Here is a 21,008-nt window from a genome sequence, read left to right as displayed (position 1 = left end):
TAGCTTTAGCCTTGATTTGTGATTTTCCATCCATAAACTCACTAGCAAAATGTTGTCTGCAAGCCCCTCTGACATTTGTTCAGGAACAAAGAAAATAAAACCTTAAAATGAAGCTGACAGGAGAAAGGAAGGCACATACTTTGCTCTGCACTGTCCATGAGCAAATGAAGATCAGGACACTAACAGCTGCGAGGCCTTCAGCCACCAACTGCATCTTCTGAGTGCTGCCTTTGCGTAATTCACAGGGATGCACTGAGGAATAAGTGTCTGCAAATTCATTGCTTGGACAGGCCTCTATGTGCTACAACCAGCTGTAATGCAGGCATCACCTCTGATGCCACTTTTTTGGCAAAGAACCAAGCACTATGTGCTTGAAAGTCACATACTTGTTACTAAGGTCTTGAAAAATGCACTCTGATTTTGGTATTACCCTGATTTCCCTGCTGGGGAAACAGAGGTATAGCAAAGCCAAAGAGCAGAGCCTTTACAGAACAGTTGGAAACACAAACTCAAAAGCCAATGACACCTAGTCATATGGTGTCTCCATCAGTGCAGCACTCTCTGGAAAAGGAGTCTAGCAGAAAGAATAAGATAGCAGGAATTTTTGTATTTACCTCCTTAGAAGTCACATTTTCCAGGTCTTTGCTCATCATGATGCTCCGGAGTTTGGCTTTAATGAGCCGTTCTGTTCGTTCTCTTTCAGTTGGCCTGAAAAGGAAAAGGAGAGGATGTCTCCAAGCTGGCAGTAAACGTACGGTGCAACTCATACTGTACAGAGGAGTGGTGGTACAGACTTGTATTAAAAGCAATTTTTATGAGAATAACCGAAGAAAAACATTTTAAGACATTTATGAAGAGGAAGGAAATGAACCACTGGAGGAAGAAAAGGTAGAGGGGGAGATTTCTCTTGTGAGCCAAGCCAACTTCTTCTAATAAAATTCAGAACTGACTTGTCAACAAACAGGGCTGGAGAATCGGGGCGGGTGGACTCCAGGTCCTGCATTGCATTCCACTCATTGATGCAGCTCTGGTCGGAGCTGATGCAGCTTTCGTAGTATGTGGCCCAGACCAAGGCCATCCCACCTGGGAAGTAGTTGTACCTTCTTGCAACTTCACAGGCTTTATGGAGGATCTGTAAAGCAGACCTGCAAGTTTGGAGAACAAATTTGTGCAGATGTGAGAAGCAGGAACAGACAGAGCAGGATCCAAATGATTTTCACAGAGGAAAAGATTTTTCAGCATTGTTTATTACAGTTTGCTTTTTGAGAGCAGCAGATGTATTGTACTGCAGTTCAAAGAGGGCACAAACTGCACCTTGGAGGCCTTCTCAAGAGCCGGTCCAAGGCAGAGGCTGAAATCTTCTCCTGATTAACAGGCAAGCACAAGGCACAAGTCTCTCTGGGATCTAATCATTAGCTAACTTGTAAAGCCAGACCAAAGAAAAACAAAGAACATGGACAATTTTCAAATCACCTTCAGCAAGGAGTCAAACACATATTTACCAGCATTCTTGGCCCCTGACATGCTCCAGGGACAAGGCCCAGATTGGGTCATTTGTTTTTGCAAATTCTAGCATTACTTTTTCCTTCCTTCCCTCCTTTTTTTTTTTTTTTTTTTTTTTCTTTTTTTAAGGCTCTACTCCAAAGATGTCATTGTACTGAATACATTAACCACATCTAAGGTTGCCAATAGGAGGGGCCAAGTTCAAAACTGACAGAAACAAGAGTTTCATTTGTTTCGGTACAAAATCATCCCTAGCATGACACCCTTCTCTACATCTGTATTTTTTCCCTATCAGATGCTGCATGGACAGGGATCTCTCGAGGCTCCAACAGGAGCCAGCAAACTGCCCAGACCAAAAGAGATCCATTTGTTCTGCGTGGGGCTGGGTAGCAGCCTCTTCAAGAAGGAATTTGCTGGCATAGCTGCTGCTGATTCAGCCACCTCTGCTTCAGTGTTTTGGAATCCCTGCACACAGGAGGGGTGACAGGAGCTGAAAGGTGAACAGGCACCCGGGGCGGCATGGAAAGTTTCCGAGTGGCAGGAACCCCAGACTGGCCCCAGTAACGAGGCAGAACACGGGGAATGCCATCAGATCGGCAATGGGTCCCGAGACTCCTCCTTCAGCCAGTTAGAAAAATATGCAGACAGAAGAAAGACTGGGTTTGCAGCCTGATGAATTGAAGTTGGTCTTTCATATTTCGTCATCTCACTAGTGCCATTTCCCTTATGTTGAAAAGCACATAGCTGCTCTGAACAGAAGCAGAAGTTCCTGTTTTCAGATCAGTATTCTCACAGTCCCTTTATAGTACTGCTACCTGCTGACACAGGGAAGCAGCATCTCTGTTGCAGCTCACTAAATACCAATTATGGACAATGCTAAAATGCAGTTTGTTTATTTATTTTTAATTTACTCAAAGAAGTGACAGTCTCTTTCTCAGTAAAGCTAATTAACACACATACCACATGGCTTGCACCGACACTGGCTTGAAGATGTGCATTCTCCCTGCAGTGCTCACGCTGAAGCCACTAACAGAGAGAGGGAAAAAAACCCAGTCAGAACCTGGTCTTCTCTGCATCATGGGCTGCACTCTACAAACAGCTACTGCAAGGCAGCTATAGGAGCACTCATAGTCAAAAAGAATGAGGGATGAGAATTTGTATCACCAATTTTCCAACATCCTCCCAAATAAGAACGGCAAGCAGACACCCTTCCCGGTGTAGGTTGCCAGGGATGGGAGCTCCACCCCTCAAGTGGATTTCAGAGAACATTCACTGGGTATCACAGGTTCCACTGAGCAGTTTGAGGGCAGCAAGACCAAAACTCACTGTCTGAGTCAGAGGACTGCAGCCATGAATCCAAAATTGGAGCTTCATTTGCAAGGTGACGGAGAATCTCTCCTAGAGCAGCCCCCAAGTAGGGAAGGACATTCACATTTATCCTTTTAATGTGGTTTCTTACCCATCACCATCAAGATGGATTTTAGTATCACTCCACAGACGAAGAACCATTCCTATAGTGCAGCTTTTACTGGAAGAGAGATTGTTATACAGGATGTTAAATATAGCCCACAATGCGGTCACACCAGTATCCTAAATTATTAATACTCTTTAATTTTTAAAATCCTCAAGTCTTGTTCTAGTAATTCCTAGTAATATCTTAGGCCACCAAATGCGTAACACACAAGGAGACCGACAGCTGAAGTCTAAAGGTCTACTCTGATATTAGCATGCTGATTGCTCCACAGGACTGGAGAAACATCACAGAAACAAGAATCAAAATTACTAGCTCTTCTCTCCCCCTTCAGAGCCTGCCAGAAAGCACTGCAGTATTTGCCCCATCATCTTTCCTGCTCTCTCACCCTCACAAGCTCAGTGCAAGGCAGTTTCTAACAGGACATAAAAGCAGATCACGGCGATCTGGCTGCAGAGATTCAGCTCACTAAATCGAGGCAGAAAGCAAGCCTTGGTAGGTGGCAGAGCAGCCGCCTGCCCTTTCCAAAGAGGACCCAAGGGGCCTTTCAAAGGACTGTGTGTTCGATTTTCGCTTCATCACTCTGGCTGGTAGAAAAGACAAAAACGGATTTTATGAGTTTACCTAACCCGAAAGAACACTTTCATTTCAGAGATGCAATCTGGCAAAGAAAACCATACTATAATGGAAGCCAGTTACTTTCAACTAGTAAATAATTAAGCTACTGAGATATGAAAGTTTTAAAGGAAATTGGGATGCATTCAGCAACAGCCAGTTAGCAAAGAACTCAGGTTTTGTTTTGTTCTTTTCCTTTCTTTTTTAAGCCTTCAGCTTCTTTCTACAGTGGATCAAAGGATTTGACAGGCCAGTTTGAACACACATGTGGACAATGTGTGGTTTTAGAGCTTTGCGAGAAAAAATGTTTTTTATTAAACACATGTAAAAGGAATAAAACCCACAAAAGCGCCTGACTAGTCAAACTGTCAGCAGTCGGAACACTTACAGCCCCAACACAGAGCCATGGAGTCACTCAATAAAGTCGTTAATGCCAACTGACTTCCTTTATGCGTGAGACTTACCCTTAATTAACAAAAACTTTGGCTTTCAGGGGAGATAGCGATTAAAATGGCAGCCAACCTTACAGTTAGAATGGATTTGTCATAACTTTTCCATCTTTCCTCTTGTCTCACATCAATAAGCACCAGGAGCAAATTATCGCAAAGTTGTTTCAGATTTGAAGATGACATAGCAAACATTCACTGCTGTTGCACACTAAGTGTGCCATAAGGAAATGCTACATTAGAATTTCCTCCATAACACTAACAGCAGTAATTTATCAGCAGATACAAGAGGCAGCATCAAAGCCAATGACAATAACCTTATTAGGAAGGCATGGCTAGGAGTTTCCCTACAGGTCTCACTGCAGTGCAGAAGCTCTCCCCTTCCACTTCTAGCCATGGAAACAACCACTAAGGTTTTCCAAAAAGAAAACAAAAGTCACACTGGCTGCACCAGCACAACATGGCAGCCTACTATATCATCGGAGAACAGAAACAACAGTCTGGAAGCTCTGACTTTTAGCTCCAGCTCTGCCAAACCAGCCCTGTCTCTCTGAGCCAAGAGCTTTTCTGCCTCATTTACTCACCTAGAACTGGAGTAATGTGAGGGGGTCTGTGATAACAAAATATTTTATTTGCCTTTCAAAATATTATGTGGTCTTATCAGTCAGACAAAAGAAACAGCTCATTACTGACACATTTGTTTATTGGTTTTGGAGGTACTTTTGCAGTATTGTTTTTTGATGTTATTTGGCAACTAAGCTACCCCCCCAAAAACCAGCTCCATTGCATCATACCATCAAAAGATTTAAGTCTGGCAGATAGAATAAGTTCCAGTTTTGCAAATGTGTCTGCAAGAGCATTTTGTAGTGAGCAGACAGCAAACTACCACAGATGAAGTAGATGCCACAGCCCTACAGATGGATTAAATGCTTTGCCCACAACTGCCCAGAGAGCCCAGAGATTCCAAGAAAAGGGAAAGCTTTCTGGAACAAAAATAACCCTCTCTCCCTGATAACTGGTCAGAAGACTCAACACATGTCCTTTCTCTTGCTAGAATTTGCAGATACATGTAAACCAACTGCTTGGGGACAGTTTGGTGTTGACAGGCTTTCCAGAGAACCCAGCCTGCCTGATTTCAAAGCCCAGCCTTGCCTTAGACATACCTTTCCTTGCTGGAGAAATCCACACCCAGCAGAATATTCTCTTCTGTGTCCTGTCGTCCGCTGCTGTATACAACCACCATGTACCGGACTCGGTCTGTCCACACACTTTCCAAACGGACAGCCTAGAGAAAGGTCATCAAGCTCTGCAAACTAGCTTTTGGATAATTATGACTTCGATTGCTGCCTGATATTTTTTTTAAGGTGTAATTGTGCCCAAAAGCTTTATTTAGCTGCAGTATGAAAGACACAGAGAGAGACGGCCCATCTTCCAGCAAGGCTAATTGCCAGTTTGACTTGGCATCAGGCAGGGAGAAGATTAGCCTAGATTACCTGCCCCAGTTTGGAGAAATACTACAAAATGTAACCTGAAGATTTGTTACAAGGAGGTTCAACTAGAAAGTTGGTAAAAACATTGGTCATGCACAGAACTGAAAACAGAGGCAGGCTCAGTGGATTCTTCCACTCACAAGCCTTCACTGAATTATGTTAAGTCATGCTGGAGGGGATAATTGACCTAGACTTTTCTGCAGTGACTTTTATAGCCTCTGCAGATTTCTTTAAAAGAAAACCCAGCCCCATTTGGATGCAATTTCAAGACTGACTTAAGAGTGTCCACTAGCATCAGCAAGCTCCTGTCTCTTTTCCGGTATTACTGTTTGTCAGCTGACTGGAAAATTAAATCTAACAAAACAAACACACTTCAGACAGATCAGTTTCCTGACCCAACTCATTACCTGGATGTAAGGACCAGGGCAAAAGGAGCGGACAGGAAAACGGTGTAGGGCTGACAACCAGCACAGAGTTAAGCTGACTCTGAAACCTAGGATTTGCCAATGCTTTTCGTAAAACCCTACAGGTCTGTTTCAAATGCCTCCAACAGAAAGAAGAGCACAAAAATGCATCTTTTCTTACCAGTTTGATCCTATCCTCACAGCGAAGGAGGTTGATCATCACCTGGAGGTGCTGGGGCAAATCACCTGGAGAGAAAGCAGAGGAAAAAAAAAAAAAAAAAAATCAGAAAGGGTCTCCACACTTGCTGCACTAAGAATGGGCAGAGTATTGACCTTTAATGAAACTGGATGTTTCTAAGTCAAAAAATACCATTTAAGGGAGGCCAATTAACTTTGCTGTCCCAGAGAATACTAACAGAAGAGAGCTTCTTGGATGAGCGTTATCTGGCTGTGTGAGAACTTGACCTTACGGTATTCAGAAGCTACCAAATATATTGAGACCACGTGTGACTGGCACAAATGATGATACTCTTCCTGTTACAGCACCTTAGAGAAGACAGAAAGATACGGGCACTAAGGACAGGGGAGGCAGAGGTAGGAACAACAACTCTGATAAAAAAATGGAACAAAGGAGAAAAGAAAAACTTTAACTTGTGAAACACTCATCGCATCGTGGGATCAGCCCCACTGGCCTTATGGAGGGTATATCTGAACACAAGAAACTTCTGAGGAGGAAGAGCTGTAAGAGTGACCCGGTTTGAGTGATGGATCCCTTCTACCTCAAACAAAGTGCTGCTCATGCAACAAGTCCCTTAGGCTCTAGAGCAGCGGGTACATTTCTGTTTGGTGAAAGCAAGTGAAAGGAACAAGGTATCTACAAGAAAACAAAACAAGTTCACATCTAATAACTCTGTAATGCACTCATAACTTTCCATGCAAGATAAAATGCCTTCCGTAGGATGTTTGCTGGGTATATGAAATTGCTGACAATTAAAGAAACCCAAAGCCAAGCTTGGCATTCAAACACCCTCTTTGTGCTTGGAGTGTTTACTAAGCAGCAGACACACAGTACCACACTGTGCCTTTCCCACATGCTCCTGCTCTCAAAATGCCCCAATGATCTTATTTCTGCTTTCCCAGTAATCACTTATTCCAAAACTGTCAAAGACAGAAGTCATAAAAACACTGGGTAAGTAGAATCCACTTTCCTGAACACCCTATCTGCTTATCAATCCTTACTTACGTTCACCATACAACTCCCTACCATTTCTTCCCGCCAGTCTGGCACACTGGAGGGGACTGGGGGAAGAAGGACAGTCTGTTCTTAAACTGTGACAAACTCTTACAGGCCAGATTGTGATGAGTTAACCGAAAAGGGGATTTTCCTGAAACCAGGAAAGGGGATATAAGGAGCTAAGAAACACACATCTGTCCAGAGACCCAAATCCTGTTAAAATGTTCCTCTCTTACCGGCAACATCAAACAAACCCAGCAACAGGTAGTTTCAAAAGAACAAATGCTGTCAGCTGGCACCAAAAGTCCCAAGCTTCAGATTATTGGGGACTGGGAGAGCACTCAGAGAAATGTCCCCGCCATGCTGAATCAGGACCTCAATAACTACAGAAGAGGTGCTAGAGCCCTGTGACTCAGCCCATCCAATCTTCCTCCCCACAGGCCAAAGGGGAAGGCCAAGATCAAATCACTAAAGCACAAGTGACACTTCTTCACCTGCAGCTGCGGAAAACAGGGATACATATTCGGCACAGACCTTCTGGCTCAGCAGGCTTCCCTGCCTGAAGAATGCCATGCTGAATACCATAATGTCTGCAGAGAATAAATTTCTACTCCAGTTCTGAGATAATGACAAAAGTTTAAACAAAGACTCAATAATCATATGTTCCCATTCGAATCAAGTGGGCTGAAAACCTGGTTTTACTCAGCAGGTTCTACAAGGCCCACTATGACAGTTAGAGGAGTCATCCACCCACCCACGCATGCTATTAGCCTGTCCATGTGGACTGGATGAGCAGCAAGGCAAGAAGGAAAAAGAATTTCAGTAGGTGATTTAATCCACTACCTGCATGTTTGTGAGGATGCTGGAGACTTCGCTGGCCCTGGGAGCTGTTTCCTTGTTGTAAGAAAAGGGCTGCGCCTTTCACCATGAAAAAGCTCTCGCTTAGGCTGGAAAACAAATGACAGAGGAAGTCAACTGAAAGGAAATATCAGCAAAATGCGTGCTCAGGACTGTATGCCTAGGGAAGGAAGGGCTTCCCCTCACTAAAACGTAGTAGGATTTTGCCGTGAGAAGCTGTTCCCAAAGTCTGATCCTGCCACTTGCACAGCATGGCTCCAGGATTATTCATGGATTATTCATGTGTCATTTTCCACCAACATTTTATTACTTGGCCATTGCAGGAGATACTTACCTGAGCTGTCATGGGCTGGAAATGACTTTATCATTTGATTATCATATTCTGCAACTTAAAACAGTAGAGGGTAAGACTTTTTACAGGTTTATAGACCTGTAAAATGACTGAAGATCAGGTTCCGAGTCAATCGGTTTCTACCAATTTCAGTTCCTGAGATTTCTTTGGAACGCAAAAACAAGAACACGCAATCATAAATTGCCTGCAGATTTAAAGAGGAAGGGAGGGCAGACGAAACCCGCGCATCACAAGAGAAAGGAAACTGCACTGAAACCTCAGGGGAAAAACCAACCAACACAATAGCAAAGATTTTGCTTTGCTCTGGCTAGATACAGCCATCCTGCAAAAATACCACTGATAAGAAGGCAGGTCGCAGTGTGTGCAAATACATAACGATAATTCCACAGAGTCAAATGACATATACAGGCCCCAGAACACAACTGAAGAGAAGGCTGAACAAAATCAGTAGTTACAGTAAGCACCAGCACAAGCCTAATTACATAGTACCATAATGCACTCGCGAGCATTTTAGAAATAGACTTGGACATAAGCGGTAAAGTTAGCATTTCCCACAAGGCTGAAAATCAACATCTACTAAGCTACCTTTTAGTTGCCACAGTAACTGCTTACACTGCATTTCCTACACCGCTCAAAACATCACAAGAGACATTCCTTGTTACAAAGCCCAATTTTCTGCCACCCTACACTTCCAAACATAGATCATCATTAATTACTGTCTGCTATCTACTAAATATAAATGCTCCATTATGAGGTTGCACTACACGGGAGTTACTTATGCTAGAGAAAATGATCCCACAGGAGTTACTACTCCCAGTACTCGTCTATTCTGTACTTTATCTGGGGTCTTTGCCTTTGGGCAGAAGTGAGCACTAATGCTCCATTCCACCTTAGTGTTTTTGTGAAGGCAGACATGAATTTCATGTCTTTTCAGCTTTTGCTGCAAGTTCAGCTTTTCCCTTCCCTGAGAACACAGCCAAGGTTCCCAGGCAAAGCTTCCTCATTTTTCAACTGAATCTTCAAGGTGCAAAATTCCCAGAAAAATCTGGATCAGTTTAAATTTGAGATTTCAGCTGCTTTTGAAAAGTGAACTAAAATTTTCGCCTAAGTTCCAGGCTCCACGAGTCATATATCAGATCAATAAAATGCCAGCAGGACAACTGCACTCCAGTTAAAACAAACTTTTCTCCATTTACACTCCCACAGTATTCTAGCACTCACCACTCACTTCGCTAGCAAGTTGTGTCTGAACAGGAGCCACGCAGGGTTTGCTTGTGATCCGAAACGCCAGCTCTGCTCTGCCTGGCACACATGCTAATGGCAAGAATTTCTGCAGACGGGAATTTGGTTCATTCCATAAGTGAGCCAGGAAGAGTCTTGTTTCCTTTGCACACCAGATCTCACAGGAAAGCGTTAAAAAAGGCCAGACATTACACAAAAGCAGCGACACCAACACCATGTATAGGATATTCAGCTAGATACCAGCTTCACGCACACTCATCTTTTTTCAGCAAGAGGAAGGGAATGGCTAGGTAACACACAAGGAGACAGTTCACAGTATTCCTGTCCCAAGAATTTTGGGAAACATTTCTTTTGGAAAGTGAAAAAATATCCCAAAGGATATTCTTTTATCTCTAATAAAGTACTGCCTGGGATTTCTACAGCAGGAAAAACCTTGGAAGAGACAGAGCTCCTTCCCAAAGGCATTGGTAACTCCTGCTCTGATGGTTCATCTCACCTGATGTTCTCCTCTCTTGCATCCAGGAAATCTTTTACAATAAAGCAGAATATTGCCAGTTGCAAGCAAAGGAGAAAGCTGCGTTGCAGAAGCAGAAAGCAATTGCAGGAAAAGGACAACCCACACAGCAAAATTTTTATCACCATGTATTCATCTGCGTGGAAATGAACTGGAAAGCTAAGCCAAAGAACCTGTTAAGAGCAAGACTTCTTTTTTAATTTAAATGTTTGTTTCCTAAACTGCACACTAACCTTACGAAGTGCGGCTTGCCGTGACTCGAACTGCCTGTACCTCCCCAGCACTACCCGTGCTCCCCTATTTCCACATTAGCTCCCATTTCCATACAACCAGCATGGTGCTGTACAGAGGTAACACATCCAACTACCTCTCTGCAAAAGCTTGTATTTTACACCATATCAAAACAGCAACATTACCCAACACCGTCCCTTATCTCTGCTCTAGGAACGCTTTTTGGTCTCAGTCATTTCATACAACTACTCTAAAAAGACAGTTAACAAAATAAAAGGGAGAAAAAGGCAAGGCACGATATTCCAACCCAGTTTTAAAAACTCCTTTTAAATCCTGCGGTTCCAGTAAACAACTGAAACTCCAGCCTTTTTAAAAAAATCTCCTAAAGAACAGAGAAATCCTACCATTAAAGAACATCCCCAACTTTTGACCCTCAGCAGCAGTGATAAATGCTCTAGTAAGCAGCATTTGTTAGCAGCATAAAAACGAGTGGCTTATACATACTAATTTGGACTGGTTTTCTTTGAACAGCAGAAGCATTGTGCTGGCCCAAGAGTCAGACAGAAGTCAGTAAATTCAAAAAGATTCATAACTAGCTGTAAAACTCACATCCTTTTGCTTCTAAACCCATAAAAAAGAAAAGAAAATAAGGAAAAGAAAAGGTTGACCGTATATTCTGTGCGGAGCAGAGAAATCGTGTCTGTTGATGCTACCCAGGAACTGGATGACTTTTACAGAACACTGTGTCTTCCACTGATATCCTGGCTTGAAAAAGCACTTGTCCTAACATATCCTGATGAAAGAGGGCCATTCAAGAGGGGAAAAAACCAGCTGAGGCTCGTCTAATCATTTCCCTCCTCCAGACTTGTTTTGTTTGTTTGCTTCCTCCCGCATGCTCTGAAGGCAACGCAGCGCCTATCAGCAACCACAAAGTGAAGCAGCCCGTCGCTGTAGAAAGTCCATATTCCCTGGGACAGGACTAGATAAAAAGCATCGTATCAACTAATGCCTGTTTGTTTCTTTACAATTAAAACACCGCATGCCACCACTGTAATATACATATGACAAAGGCATTAGCTGTCAAATTAAAATACTTCTTCACTTAGTGTACAGCTACCACGGTTTGATTTTCGGAGTGACTCACAAGTTACTGAGCTACTACTGAATGAGGAAGTCTTTCAGGTGGCTTGGAATTTATTTCTTAGGAGCTAGCTACAACCAAATTCACTGAAGACTTGTTTCTTACAGACCCCTGACTAGTTCTTTCTCTAGGCTTAAACCATAATGACACACTCACATTTCACCAGTACCACTAGCCTAACCAAGGGGAGAAGCAGCTTTCTGTTCAATTTTCACCCAGCCCAACTGGCATGCACAACAGAAACCACCCATTCCCTGGATGCCCTTCCAGGAATCCTGACCAGCACAGCTACTTTACAGGAGTTACCCCAGGCTCTAAAATAAACGCAGAGCCCACAAGTTTTGTCACAGCCCCAGGACCCAGGTGCTCCCTGGTACTCCAGTCCAGCTGCAGACCAGTCCTCCTTCCACTCCATAACCTCAGCTTACCAAACTAATGGCATTAACCCCCTAAAGGAGGTAAAAACCTATGCTTACAAGCATCTGGGAAATGCCAAGAGTATCAGCAGGAGGGTACAGACAGCTACAGTGCTTTGCTGTCCATAATGCTGGGGCCCTTCTGCACCCATAGGGATGGCACCCAGTGGCTGGCAAGGAGAGGGTGCTTAATGGCCACAGCACCGCTGGGAGCAGGCTCCAGTGTCTCTTGCTTCACTGTCCCCTGCTCCATCCGTTGGCTCCACGCTGCTCAACTTGAAAAGGAAATATTTCTTCCCATTTGGGAAAGCTCCAGAAGAGCGTGGCTGCAACACACATCAATTACATTTCAAGTTGCTTAAGAACACAATAGGCAGTGCTTTTTAATCATTACAAAATGCCGCCCCTTGGGTCCACAAATGCCAATAAGCAATCTGTTAAAAATACTGCGTTTTGGAACAAGAGACAGAGCCGCTTGTGTTACTGGACAGAGCGAGCTGGAAGCCAGCTGCCAGTCGCAGAACAATTTTCCCTAAGCCGCTTGCTTTGCCATTGTGGCTCAGGCTGTGGCACATCCCAGGAAGAAACCTTGTATGCCTCGGGTATTCGAGTTCCCTGGTTTAATGGGAAATCTCATATAAGATGTAATCATCTTGCAGGATACAAGAAAACTATCTACTAATGTATCTTACAGCTACATAACTCATCTCAAAATAAATATCCATACACCGAAGTTAGTAGAGAAAACCACTTTCCCTGGGAAGACACAGCCAAGCCTAAGGCTGATTCAACAGTCTCTTGCTAGTCTAAGAATTAAAAAATAGTATATAACTAAAAGAGGCAGAACACGGAGACATCAGTTTGCATCTGGCCAGGTATCCCTGCTACTCCCAGAACTGCCGTGGGATCGCTCAGTGCACGGGATGCCAAAGGAGCCTGGCTTATCACCACACCTGCAATGACCCTCGGTATTTCTGGAGCCATAATGAACTTGTTCTCTTTGTGTTTGCCGCTGATCACAACTGAGCAGCCCATTCACTGCAAGTGCTGTTCAGATCTGCTTGCTTACAGCTCTACTCTTAGAGCATATTTTAGCGCTGAGTTCACGTAGTGAACAAGAGCAGGCTTCCGCTCTGCCCGGCTTCGCTTTGCATTTTCCCCAGGGATATGGACAGCCACGCACAACCAGAGGCAGGTCCGAGGGCAGGGAGCTCAGGGAGGAGAGAGGCAAGCTGCTCCTCGCACACCCAGGCACAGACTGTCCTCAGGAGCAGCCCAGCACCACCTGAGGACCAAAGCATGCGTACCTGATGGGTCTCAAAAGCTTGCTTCAGCTAACATTCGGAGCTCACCTCTGCCTGGCTGTTACATTGAAGTTATATCCTCCTCTCCCAAAGAGATAATATTCCAGATGTCCTTTCAAGATACCTACTCCACCTGAAGCTTTCTCTGTTTCTATTTAACCTTTCATCTTGAGCAAATCTCACGTTGTTGACCTGTCGTGTGCTTGTGCAGCTTGGGCACAGAGCTCCATGTTCCAGAAAAGCTCTGCAATGAAGCCTGCCCAGGCACATCGTGCTCTCCAGGCACTAAATCTCTGTCAAATTAAGTTTCTTAATTTCCCCCTCATTAATGGAACAAAACGTACACGTGGTGCAGAGGCAGAGAAGGTCATCTACCCAGCAGGGCTGAGCCAAAACACTCAGGGGATGGCCATGGCCTCTGGGCTCATCTGACAGCAGACTGCCCAGGCAGCAGCGTTAGAGCAGGATCATGCCCTCACCCGAGCATCCAGCAATGCCATGGTTAGGAGCAGGCACGCTTGTCCTGCCTTTCCTACCCACTGCATGCAGACCTCTCCCCGTGCCCAAAGGAGCTGCCCTCCTGCAACCAGGTCTGTGTTTTAGGCAAAAAAAACCCCAAACCAAAACAGTATTTGCTTCTCTCAAAATTGGTCACAATTCTACAAATGCATGAACATGGTAGCACCTCCCGGTTCCTTGGGTTTTATGGCATCTTCTGCTCAAAACGTTTCCAAACTGATAAGGTGAGGAAAAAACAGGCACCTCAAGCTCCACAAAATTAAACACACTTCCCTTTTCCACAGCTCCTTTGATAAGGAGGAAGAGAACTGATTTTTTTTTTTTTTTTTCCCCTCCCTTTTCTTCCCCACTGTTTTCTGCTCAGTCTGGAAAAAGCCCAGCCATCTCAAGGCAATTAAGCAAGAACACAAAACACAACCCCAGAGAGTGGGCTCCCCGGTGCACCTCTCTGCCGCAGCTCGGGGACCGAGCCAGTCCTGTCGGATGCTCCCACAGCCTGGCCAGGCCCTTGACATGCCAGAGGGTGGATTTTAAGACAGGGCACTGCTGTGGCGAGCCAGAAGGCCATCGCGCAGTCATACTGAAATAGCAACATAAACTAAACTGGAAACGAGCACATCAAATAGAAAGGAAGATGCGGGGAGAGAAATAGCAGGAAGACAAGGCAGCAGCTGCGCGGCCCCTGCTTCCCAAGCCAAGCTGACAATTAAAGCACGCTGAATGCTTGCTTTGGCTTGATAGGAGGCACATCAGATAACACTTCCTGACCAAGAAAGGGGCCTTCAGAAGGGGTCTGAGCAACACAAAACAACACCAGGGAAAAATGAACTTCAAAGCTACTCCCTCACATGCTACTGTATGACCTAAGAGAAATGGGAGCCTTTAAAAGCAGCAGCAGCAGGTCATTTCTCATGCTTTTAAAAAAGTACTTAGTGTGTTTCCAAGTGGCCTTTGCTCTGTGTCACACACCAATCACGCAGAGTCCAGTGCCACAGAAAGATTAAATGAAACGTAAAGGAATCACCTTTACAAATATACCTGAGAGTATCGCCACAACCATCCCTGCTTAACTCAACATGGATCGGGTGGCCATGCAGAGGGAAAAGCAGAGCGCTCCCCATGCAGTGGGACCAGGAAAGTCCCAGTTTCAACACATGCAATGCTGTTTTAAAACAAAGTGCTATTGCATATGCACATAGACTTTGTGATATGCTGATAAACTGACCTGGGATCAGAACTGCAGGTGCCCAACACACCTGCTAAAGTCAACGAGAGCTGCCAGCATCACTTTGATTGCGGTGCTCTACCTCTGCCAAAATCTCTGCAGCTATCTTCAGGGTAACTTTTGGAAATGTTTGCCTTCTGAAATACTATTTTATTACCAAAAATGCAAGGCAGGAGAGCTCTTTCCATACTCATGGCTATGTTAGGGTGCGGCTTTGATGAGCTATAAAAAGCCATCACTCTCAGACTTCCTGAGCTGAAGACAAGTTACTCCAAGAAGAAACCCCAAACGTAAGCTGTGAACCACAGCAAGGTCTGACATTCCTTCAGACACACAGAGAACATCTCCCCTTCCTCAGACACAATAGAGGCACCATCACACAATGCCAAAAGTTGCTTGCAAGGGGGTCAGGCAGCAGCCCCCACTGAGGGGGGTGTCTTGTAATGCCTCCCTGCAGGAGCAAACATCTCCCCATCTATTTCAAAGCAGAGCGAGACGGTCAGGCAGGCAGGAAGACCCGGCAGGCTTCGCTCTCGTGTTTTTAGCAGCGCAGTAACAAAAGGGGAGTCTGAGCATGTATTGTTCAGCTGAAAGGCGTGGGCCACATCCACAGCGCAAGAATGCTAAGAAGGGTTGGAGACACTGCAGGCCATTCACAGCGCCACATACAAACCTCCTCAAGCACAAAGAGGAAAAAGAAAAAAATGAAATCAATCATGAAGCCCACAAAAGCTAATTTCCTAACATAAATAGACTGCTGATGATGTGCCTCCAGCCGCTCCCGCGCACTGGGTGAGTGATGCATTGGGCTTGAGCAGCGATCGCCCCAGCTCCCCACGGAGCTGAACTGGGTCAGCCGTGCGTACCCCACGCTGGGGTGGCACACAGCTCCGAGGGCAAAGCACGACCCAGGCTGTGCCTGCAGGCAACGCAGGAGCAGCTCGCATAAACCATCCAAGAGAAAGGGCAAGAAGAGGGAAGCAAACAAATTAGCAGGATTGTTCCCTGTTCCACCAGACTTGCGCAAAATAAGTTAGCAGAACAGCTCCCAAATGGCCAGGAAAGAAAATTCTAGGAATCCCTAGTACTTGGATGGTGAAAAGCCAAATAAAATAAGAGATTGTTTCACAAGCAAAAAGAAATCCTTTTTGCTCATCCCATTAATCGCAGAGTTCAAAAAGGCATGAGGCTGATCACAGCACCATCCAGCTATGTGATGTGCTTGGAACGGTTTGAATCGCAACGAGCATTTCTGAGATTCCCACTGAAACATGATGTCATTTTTGTGATAGCCGCTGTCTCAGGAGGCCAGGGCCAGATCCTCTCCGAACCTCAGCCTGCATGACTGCCCATTCAATTGCTATAAAGAAACCTTTCTCTCACTCTTAGGAGAGGAGTATTAACCCTACAGAGACTCCCAGCATCCATGTCCCCAGCATGCGCCTGTGGACTGACCCCAGCCCGCTGCGGCATCCCCACAACCACCCACCCTGCAGTGAGGGCTGAGCAACGCTTCTCCATAACGCTACACGGAGCGGCTCACGCTTGCCTAGACTCAGGGACTCAAAGGGCAAGGCTAGGGAAGGTGGCAACCAATGCAGGGAAGCACAAGAGGCATATACAGAGGTCCCAGCATTAGCAACAACATGGTTTTCCAGCCTCGTGCACCCTTTGCCATGCAGCAACCTGGTGGTCTGAGGGAAGGCGGCTATTCCCAAAACACTGGCTCCTTTCTCTGCCTGCGTTAAAAGACACAAAAGACACCCTCTGTTTTCCTACAAGTCGCTTTTTTGGATGTTGTTGTTACCATGTTATTGCCATAGATGTTCTGTGACCACAGTTAGGGAGGAGGACAGACCACAAGCCTGGGAGTGCCAGGAAGGTGTCTCAGAGCCACGGTCCAAGCTAAAGGAGAGGTGGGATGATGCCAGCCCCCAGGCTCCTGCCGTGGAGGGCACATCAAAGGCAAAGCCTCCTGCCCACACTCCTGGGCAGGAACCGATCCTGCTCCCATCCTCATCCCCAGCCGAGCTGTCAGCACATCGGCCGATCCTCCTGCATTCCTCCCGTCAACTCATTGTTTTAATCCTTTAAACTATTTTACTAAGTCACCCCACTTCACCCACTCAGCGGTGTCTCCCGGAGACAAGCCAGAGAAACAAGTGGAAACTCTCCAACGGCGCCACTGAAAAAGAAAAGGAAGGTGAATAACAGTTTCAAGGATCAAGAAAGCAGCTTCCAAGCGGCGTGCACGAAGGTCAGCCAGGACACAGACAACAGCACAGGCAGCACGACTGAGAACCCTACAGGCAGTGGGGGCATAGCAACCCAAAAAATAGCTTAGCTGCTGGATTTCAGAATGACTCCAAAAAAGGCAGCAGAGACCAGGGAGTACTTGACACATTGGTAATGTGTAAAAATAAAATAAAATAAATCTAGATGGATCATGCAGGGTAAAAGCAGAGTGAGAAAAGTTCTAGCTCAACCCCGACACCCTCTCTAGTGTTTAGCTAGACCGCAGCCTGCCTTCCCAGCTGCCCCAAGGGTACACAGCCAGCACCCCAGAAATTAGGAGACTGCCAGCCAGAGGCACAGCTATCTCAAGACAGAAAACTGTTGGTAAAAACCTCAGGGTTATCCTTCCTTTTCCTCTCTACTCCAAACTCATCTTTTACAAGCAGAATCAGTATTGCAGAGAGAAGCAAACATCCGTAGTCCAAGAAGTTTTACAGGGCTGGGAGGAAGATGCCCACACACAGGCACGCTGCGAGCAGCCCCACAAGCAGCAGGTCTCCACAGGGATGCCAGTGTTGGATGTGACCATCTGGAAGTCAGACAGGGCAAACAAGCAACCTGGCAGCTTTCCCGAAAATCTGAAAGGGACATTTTGTCCCGTTCCCTGTATTTGGATGCCTTGGCCCCCAGTGCTAAGCCCCAGAGGTTTTCTGCCCAGCGGTCACCAGCACACCACCACAGATCCCCCAGCAGCTGCCTTCCCTAGTGATTCTTGCAGCAAGGATTTCTTCAAGAAACATAGGTGAGCTGGTGTGGTTTTGGCACATTTGTCAGTTTGGCAAGTCCCTCTGCACTGGGTCTCTGTGCTAGTGAGATAAGTGTCAGGCACACACTCCGGGTCCTACAAGAAACGTTATGTCAGTACTGGGACTTTGGGGAAGGGTTTGGTGCAACGAGCAATACCTTGACATACCAACGGCAAGGAGCTGCTGAGGTGGGTACAAACACACAGCACACCAGCTGCTCCGCCGGCATGGTTTGTGTTCCTGCTCCTGTCCGAGGAAGGACATGGGGAAACCTACCCCTCTTGTGGCAAAAGATAACCCTTTGCACTGGCTGCAAGGGGAAGACGTCTGTGCACACAAGCAGCTCCAGCAAAGCCGTTAACCACTGTCAGTTCACGCCCTGGTTATGGACATTTATACCTTACATTACACAGAGCTGATGCACATCTGTCCAGGCTGCACAAGGTCAACACCGTTGACTTCTGCCTGAACTGCAACTCTAAAAACTTTCAGAGAGGGAATGCAAGCTCTGAAGAGAAGAGTCCTTCTGATCCTAGATGAACCCAAACAACTAACGGATACAGTTTGCATCCTGATCCATTTGAGGCTGGGCTTATTTTTGGCTTATTTTGCTTTCTGATTTTTTTGTGTAGCAGTAAAGTGATTCTGCATCAGGGATTCAAATGCTGCAGAGGGATACATAAATGTTTGGGAAATAAAAAACTCAACACTCTCTTCATTAAAAGTAAAGCCATGCCTATGAAGGCATTCTGTCCATTTCACGCTCTCCAAAAACATCTTAAGAGCATTTGTCAGGCAGACCACAGCTCTGATTTGTATGAGAAATCCCTGACTCGCAGATCTTGGCAACCGATTATCAAAGATTAAGGCATTTAAAAATCAAGAGGCATTTGGAACCAAAATATTTTTCTGACCCGGCTCTAACACCTAAATAAACAGTAACCACACTGGCCTTTTACAGAAAAAAAAAAAATGTTCAGTGCAAAGCCAGTACTTTTGATAACAGGGCCAGTTGTTTTGGTTTTTGCCAAACTGCTGAGGTTTCATGAAAAAAAAAAAAATTAAAAAAAAAAGGGGGGATTTATATATAATTCCAGAAAGGGTCTGCTCACCACATCTTCAAACTGGCAGGCCTCCTGCTGTTACTTTACCTACCCCCAAGTAAACTCCTCTCATTGCTCAACTTCAAGTCAGCAACAGTTTCCTGGAAAGGCCAGATCTTAAATAAGTGTCAAGTAAGAGCATGCTTCCTTGGCTCCATAGTCTTTGAACGTCCCCACACAACCCACCACAAAATGTAAAGGCCTAATTATATCTCCCTCGGCTTCCACGGCCACACCTACAGGCCAGAAAGCTACTGAGGGTCACGAGCCTGTGAATTTGCCTCCCCATTGTATGGAGCACGCTAAGGCAGGATGCTGCAGCCTTGCCAGGATGTGATTCAGCGTCCTGTTTTGAACGGTTAATAAAGACAGCAACTTCTGCCCCAAGATCTCCCACCAAATAACTGGGAGACAATAAATACTGCAGTGAGCTGGACTTGTCAAGTACGTAACGAGGTGCTGTCCCCACAAATAAATCCTCAAGACAGCAGCCCCGGTGTACCCCCAGCCCCGTGTACCTTCCCAGTACCATAAACACGGCCACTCAAAGCTGCGGATACAAGCCATTCACTCAATGCTGCCTCCAGAAAAACAGGCTCATAAATCTCTCAAAAAAGTTAAAGATCAAGGTGTTAATAATAGTTATTGTATATTGTATTTTAATGCACCAAAAAAGTATAACGTATAAACATCCCCAGTTGTGGTGGGCACTCAGTGCAGCGCAGAAGGAGAGCTGTGCTGAGCAAACATGCAGCTGCACAGAGAAGAGCCCGAACAGCAGGCTGGAATTGCATTCACTCTTCAAGTTTCCATACTGCAGAAGTCAGCCTTAGCACCAGCGAGGAATCTGGTTCATTACAGTGATTTTAACCAAACAGCCTCCTTCTAATGAGTCCTGTGGCGTGTGCCAGCCAGGACGATCATAGAATCATAGAACCCTTTAGGTTGGAAAAGACCTTTAAGATCATCGAGTCCAACCGTTAACCTAACACTGCCAAGTCCACCACTAAACTGTGTCCTTAAGCACCACATCTACATGTCTTTTAAATCCCTCCAGGGACAGTGACTCAACCTCTTCCCTGGGCAGCCTGTTCCAGTGCTTGACAACTCTTTCGGTGAAGAGATTTTTCCTAATACCCAATCTAAACCTGATGATGCTCTGTAAAGAGTTTTTCTGCAGCAATTACTCATCCCGTTGATCACGGAGCTGCAAAGGCAGTTTTCATCAGCCTGAGGGCTCCACCTAATTCCTGCAGTGAACGCAAAACCAAGTCAAACCAATGCCTAGTGTAACTCCACTACCTTCAAAAGAGAAAATTACCTTACTTCATTAAACTACAACAAAAAAGCAGTAACTAAAGGAACTGTAGAGGTGGTTATCAAACCAGCATGGCGGAGCACGTTTGTTCCCGACCAGGTGATCATGCAAAACACAAAGGTGAGTCAGTGAGGTGGAAAGCCAGAGGGATTTGGTGCCTTCTACCCATCACAAACAGCCATAGGTTCCTCAGAGCTCAAAAGCTGTATGACTCTTACAACTGAAAGGTTTTAATGCTGAATAAAACCAAACAGATCTAACGCTTTACTCTGAGTGTTTCAGAAGATGAGCTAATAGTCATCTGCCAGGCTACAGATGGGAGAAAGGGGCTCGGGAACATTAAGTAACTTGGCAAGGTACACAGGATGGCATCAGCAAAGAGAGGAAGACCTCCAGTCTCCTCTTCTTCCTCTACCACTCCTCTGTTCAGCAGGGCATTGGATGCTCCAGGCAGCACTCTCAACACAGGGTCTCCACTTTCACTCTCCGCTGTGGCCATGCGGCATGTAGAGAAGCAGCAGAGCAGCATATACCATTAAAAGACTCTGCAAACGTATACAAGCCCGATCCTGAAAACCTTT

The 21,008-nt window shown here is 45.5% G+C and overlaps 1 protein-coding gene across 11 annotated transcripts in view; it reads right to left on the bottom strand.

The window, feature by feature from the left end:
* The window catches only part of SSH1 (slingshot protein phosphatase 1), a 41,563-nt gene that overhangs the window by 11,801 nt on the left and 8,754 nt on the right, over positions 1 to 21,008 (bottom strand). The window contains exons 1-8 of one of the 11 annotated variants that reach the window (XM_041125941.1): positions 19,162 to 19,329; positions 8,007 to 8,110; positions 6,111 to 6,175; positions 5,199 to 5,320; positions 2,963 to 3,031; positions 2,464 to 2,529; positions 951 to 1,145; positions 615 to 708 (exon numbers count right to left, since the gene is read on the bottom strand). In XM_041125941.1, the coding sequence (XP_040981875.1) occupies positions 615 to 708; positions 951 to 1,145; positions 2,464 to 2,529; positions 2,963 to 3,031; positions 5,199 to 5,320; positions 6,111 to 6,175; positions 8,007 to 8,091 (696 nt within the window). In that variant the 5' untranslated portion in view covers positions 8,092 to 8,110; positions 19,162 to 19,329. The other 10 variants (XM_030025436.2, XM_030025432.2, XM_041125943.1 and 7 more) reach the window with 10 other exon arrangements.

Source organism: Aquila chrysaetos, chromosome 9 (genome assembly GCF_900496995.4).
Source record: "Aquila chrysaetos chrysaetos chromosome 9, bAquChr1.4, whole genome shotgun sequence".
NCBI classification, from domain to species: domain Eukaryota; kingdom Metazoa; phylum Chordata; class Aves; order Accipitriformes; family Accipitridae; genus Aquila; species Aquila chrysaetos.
The sequence above is the reverse complement of the archived record's forward strand: the minus strand, read 5'-3'. Positions and strand labels throughout refer to the sequence as shown.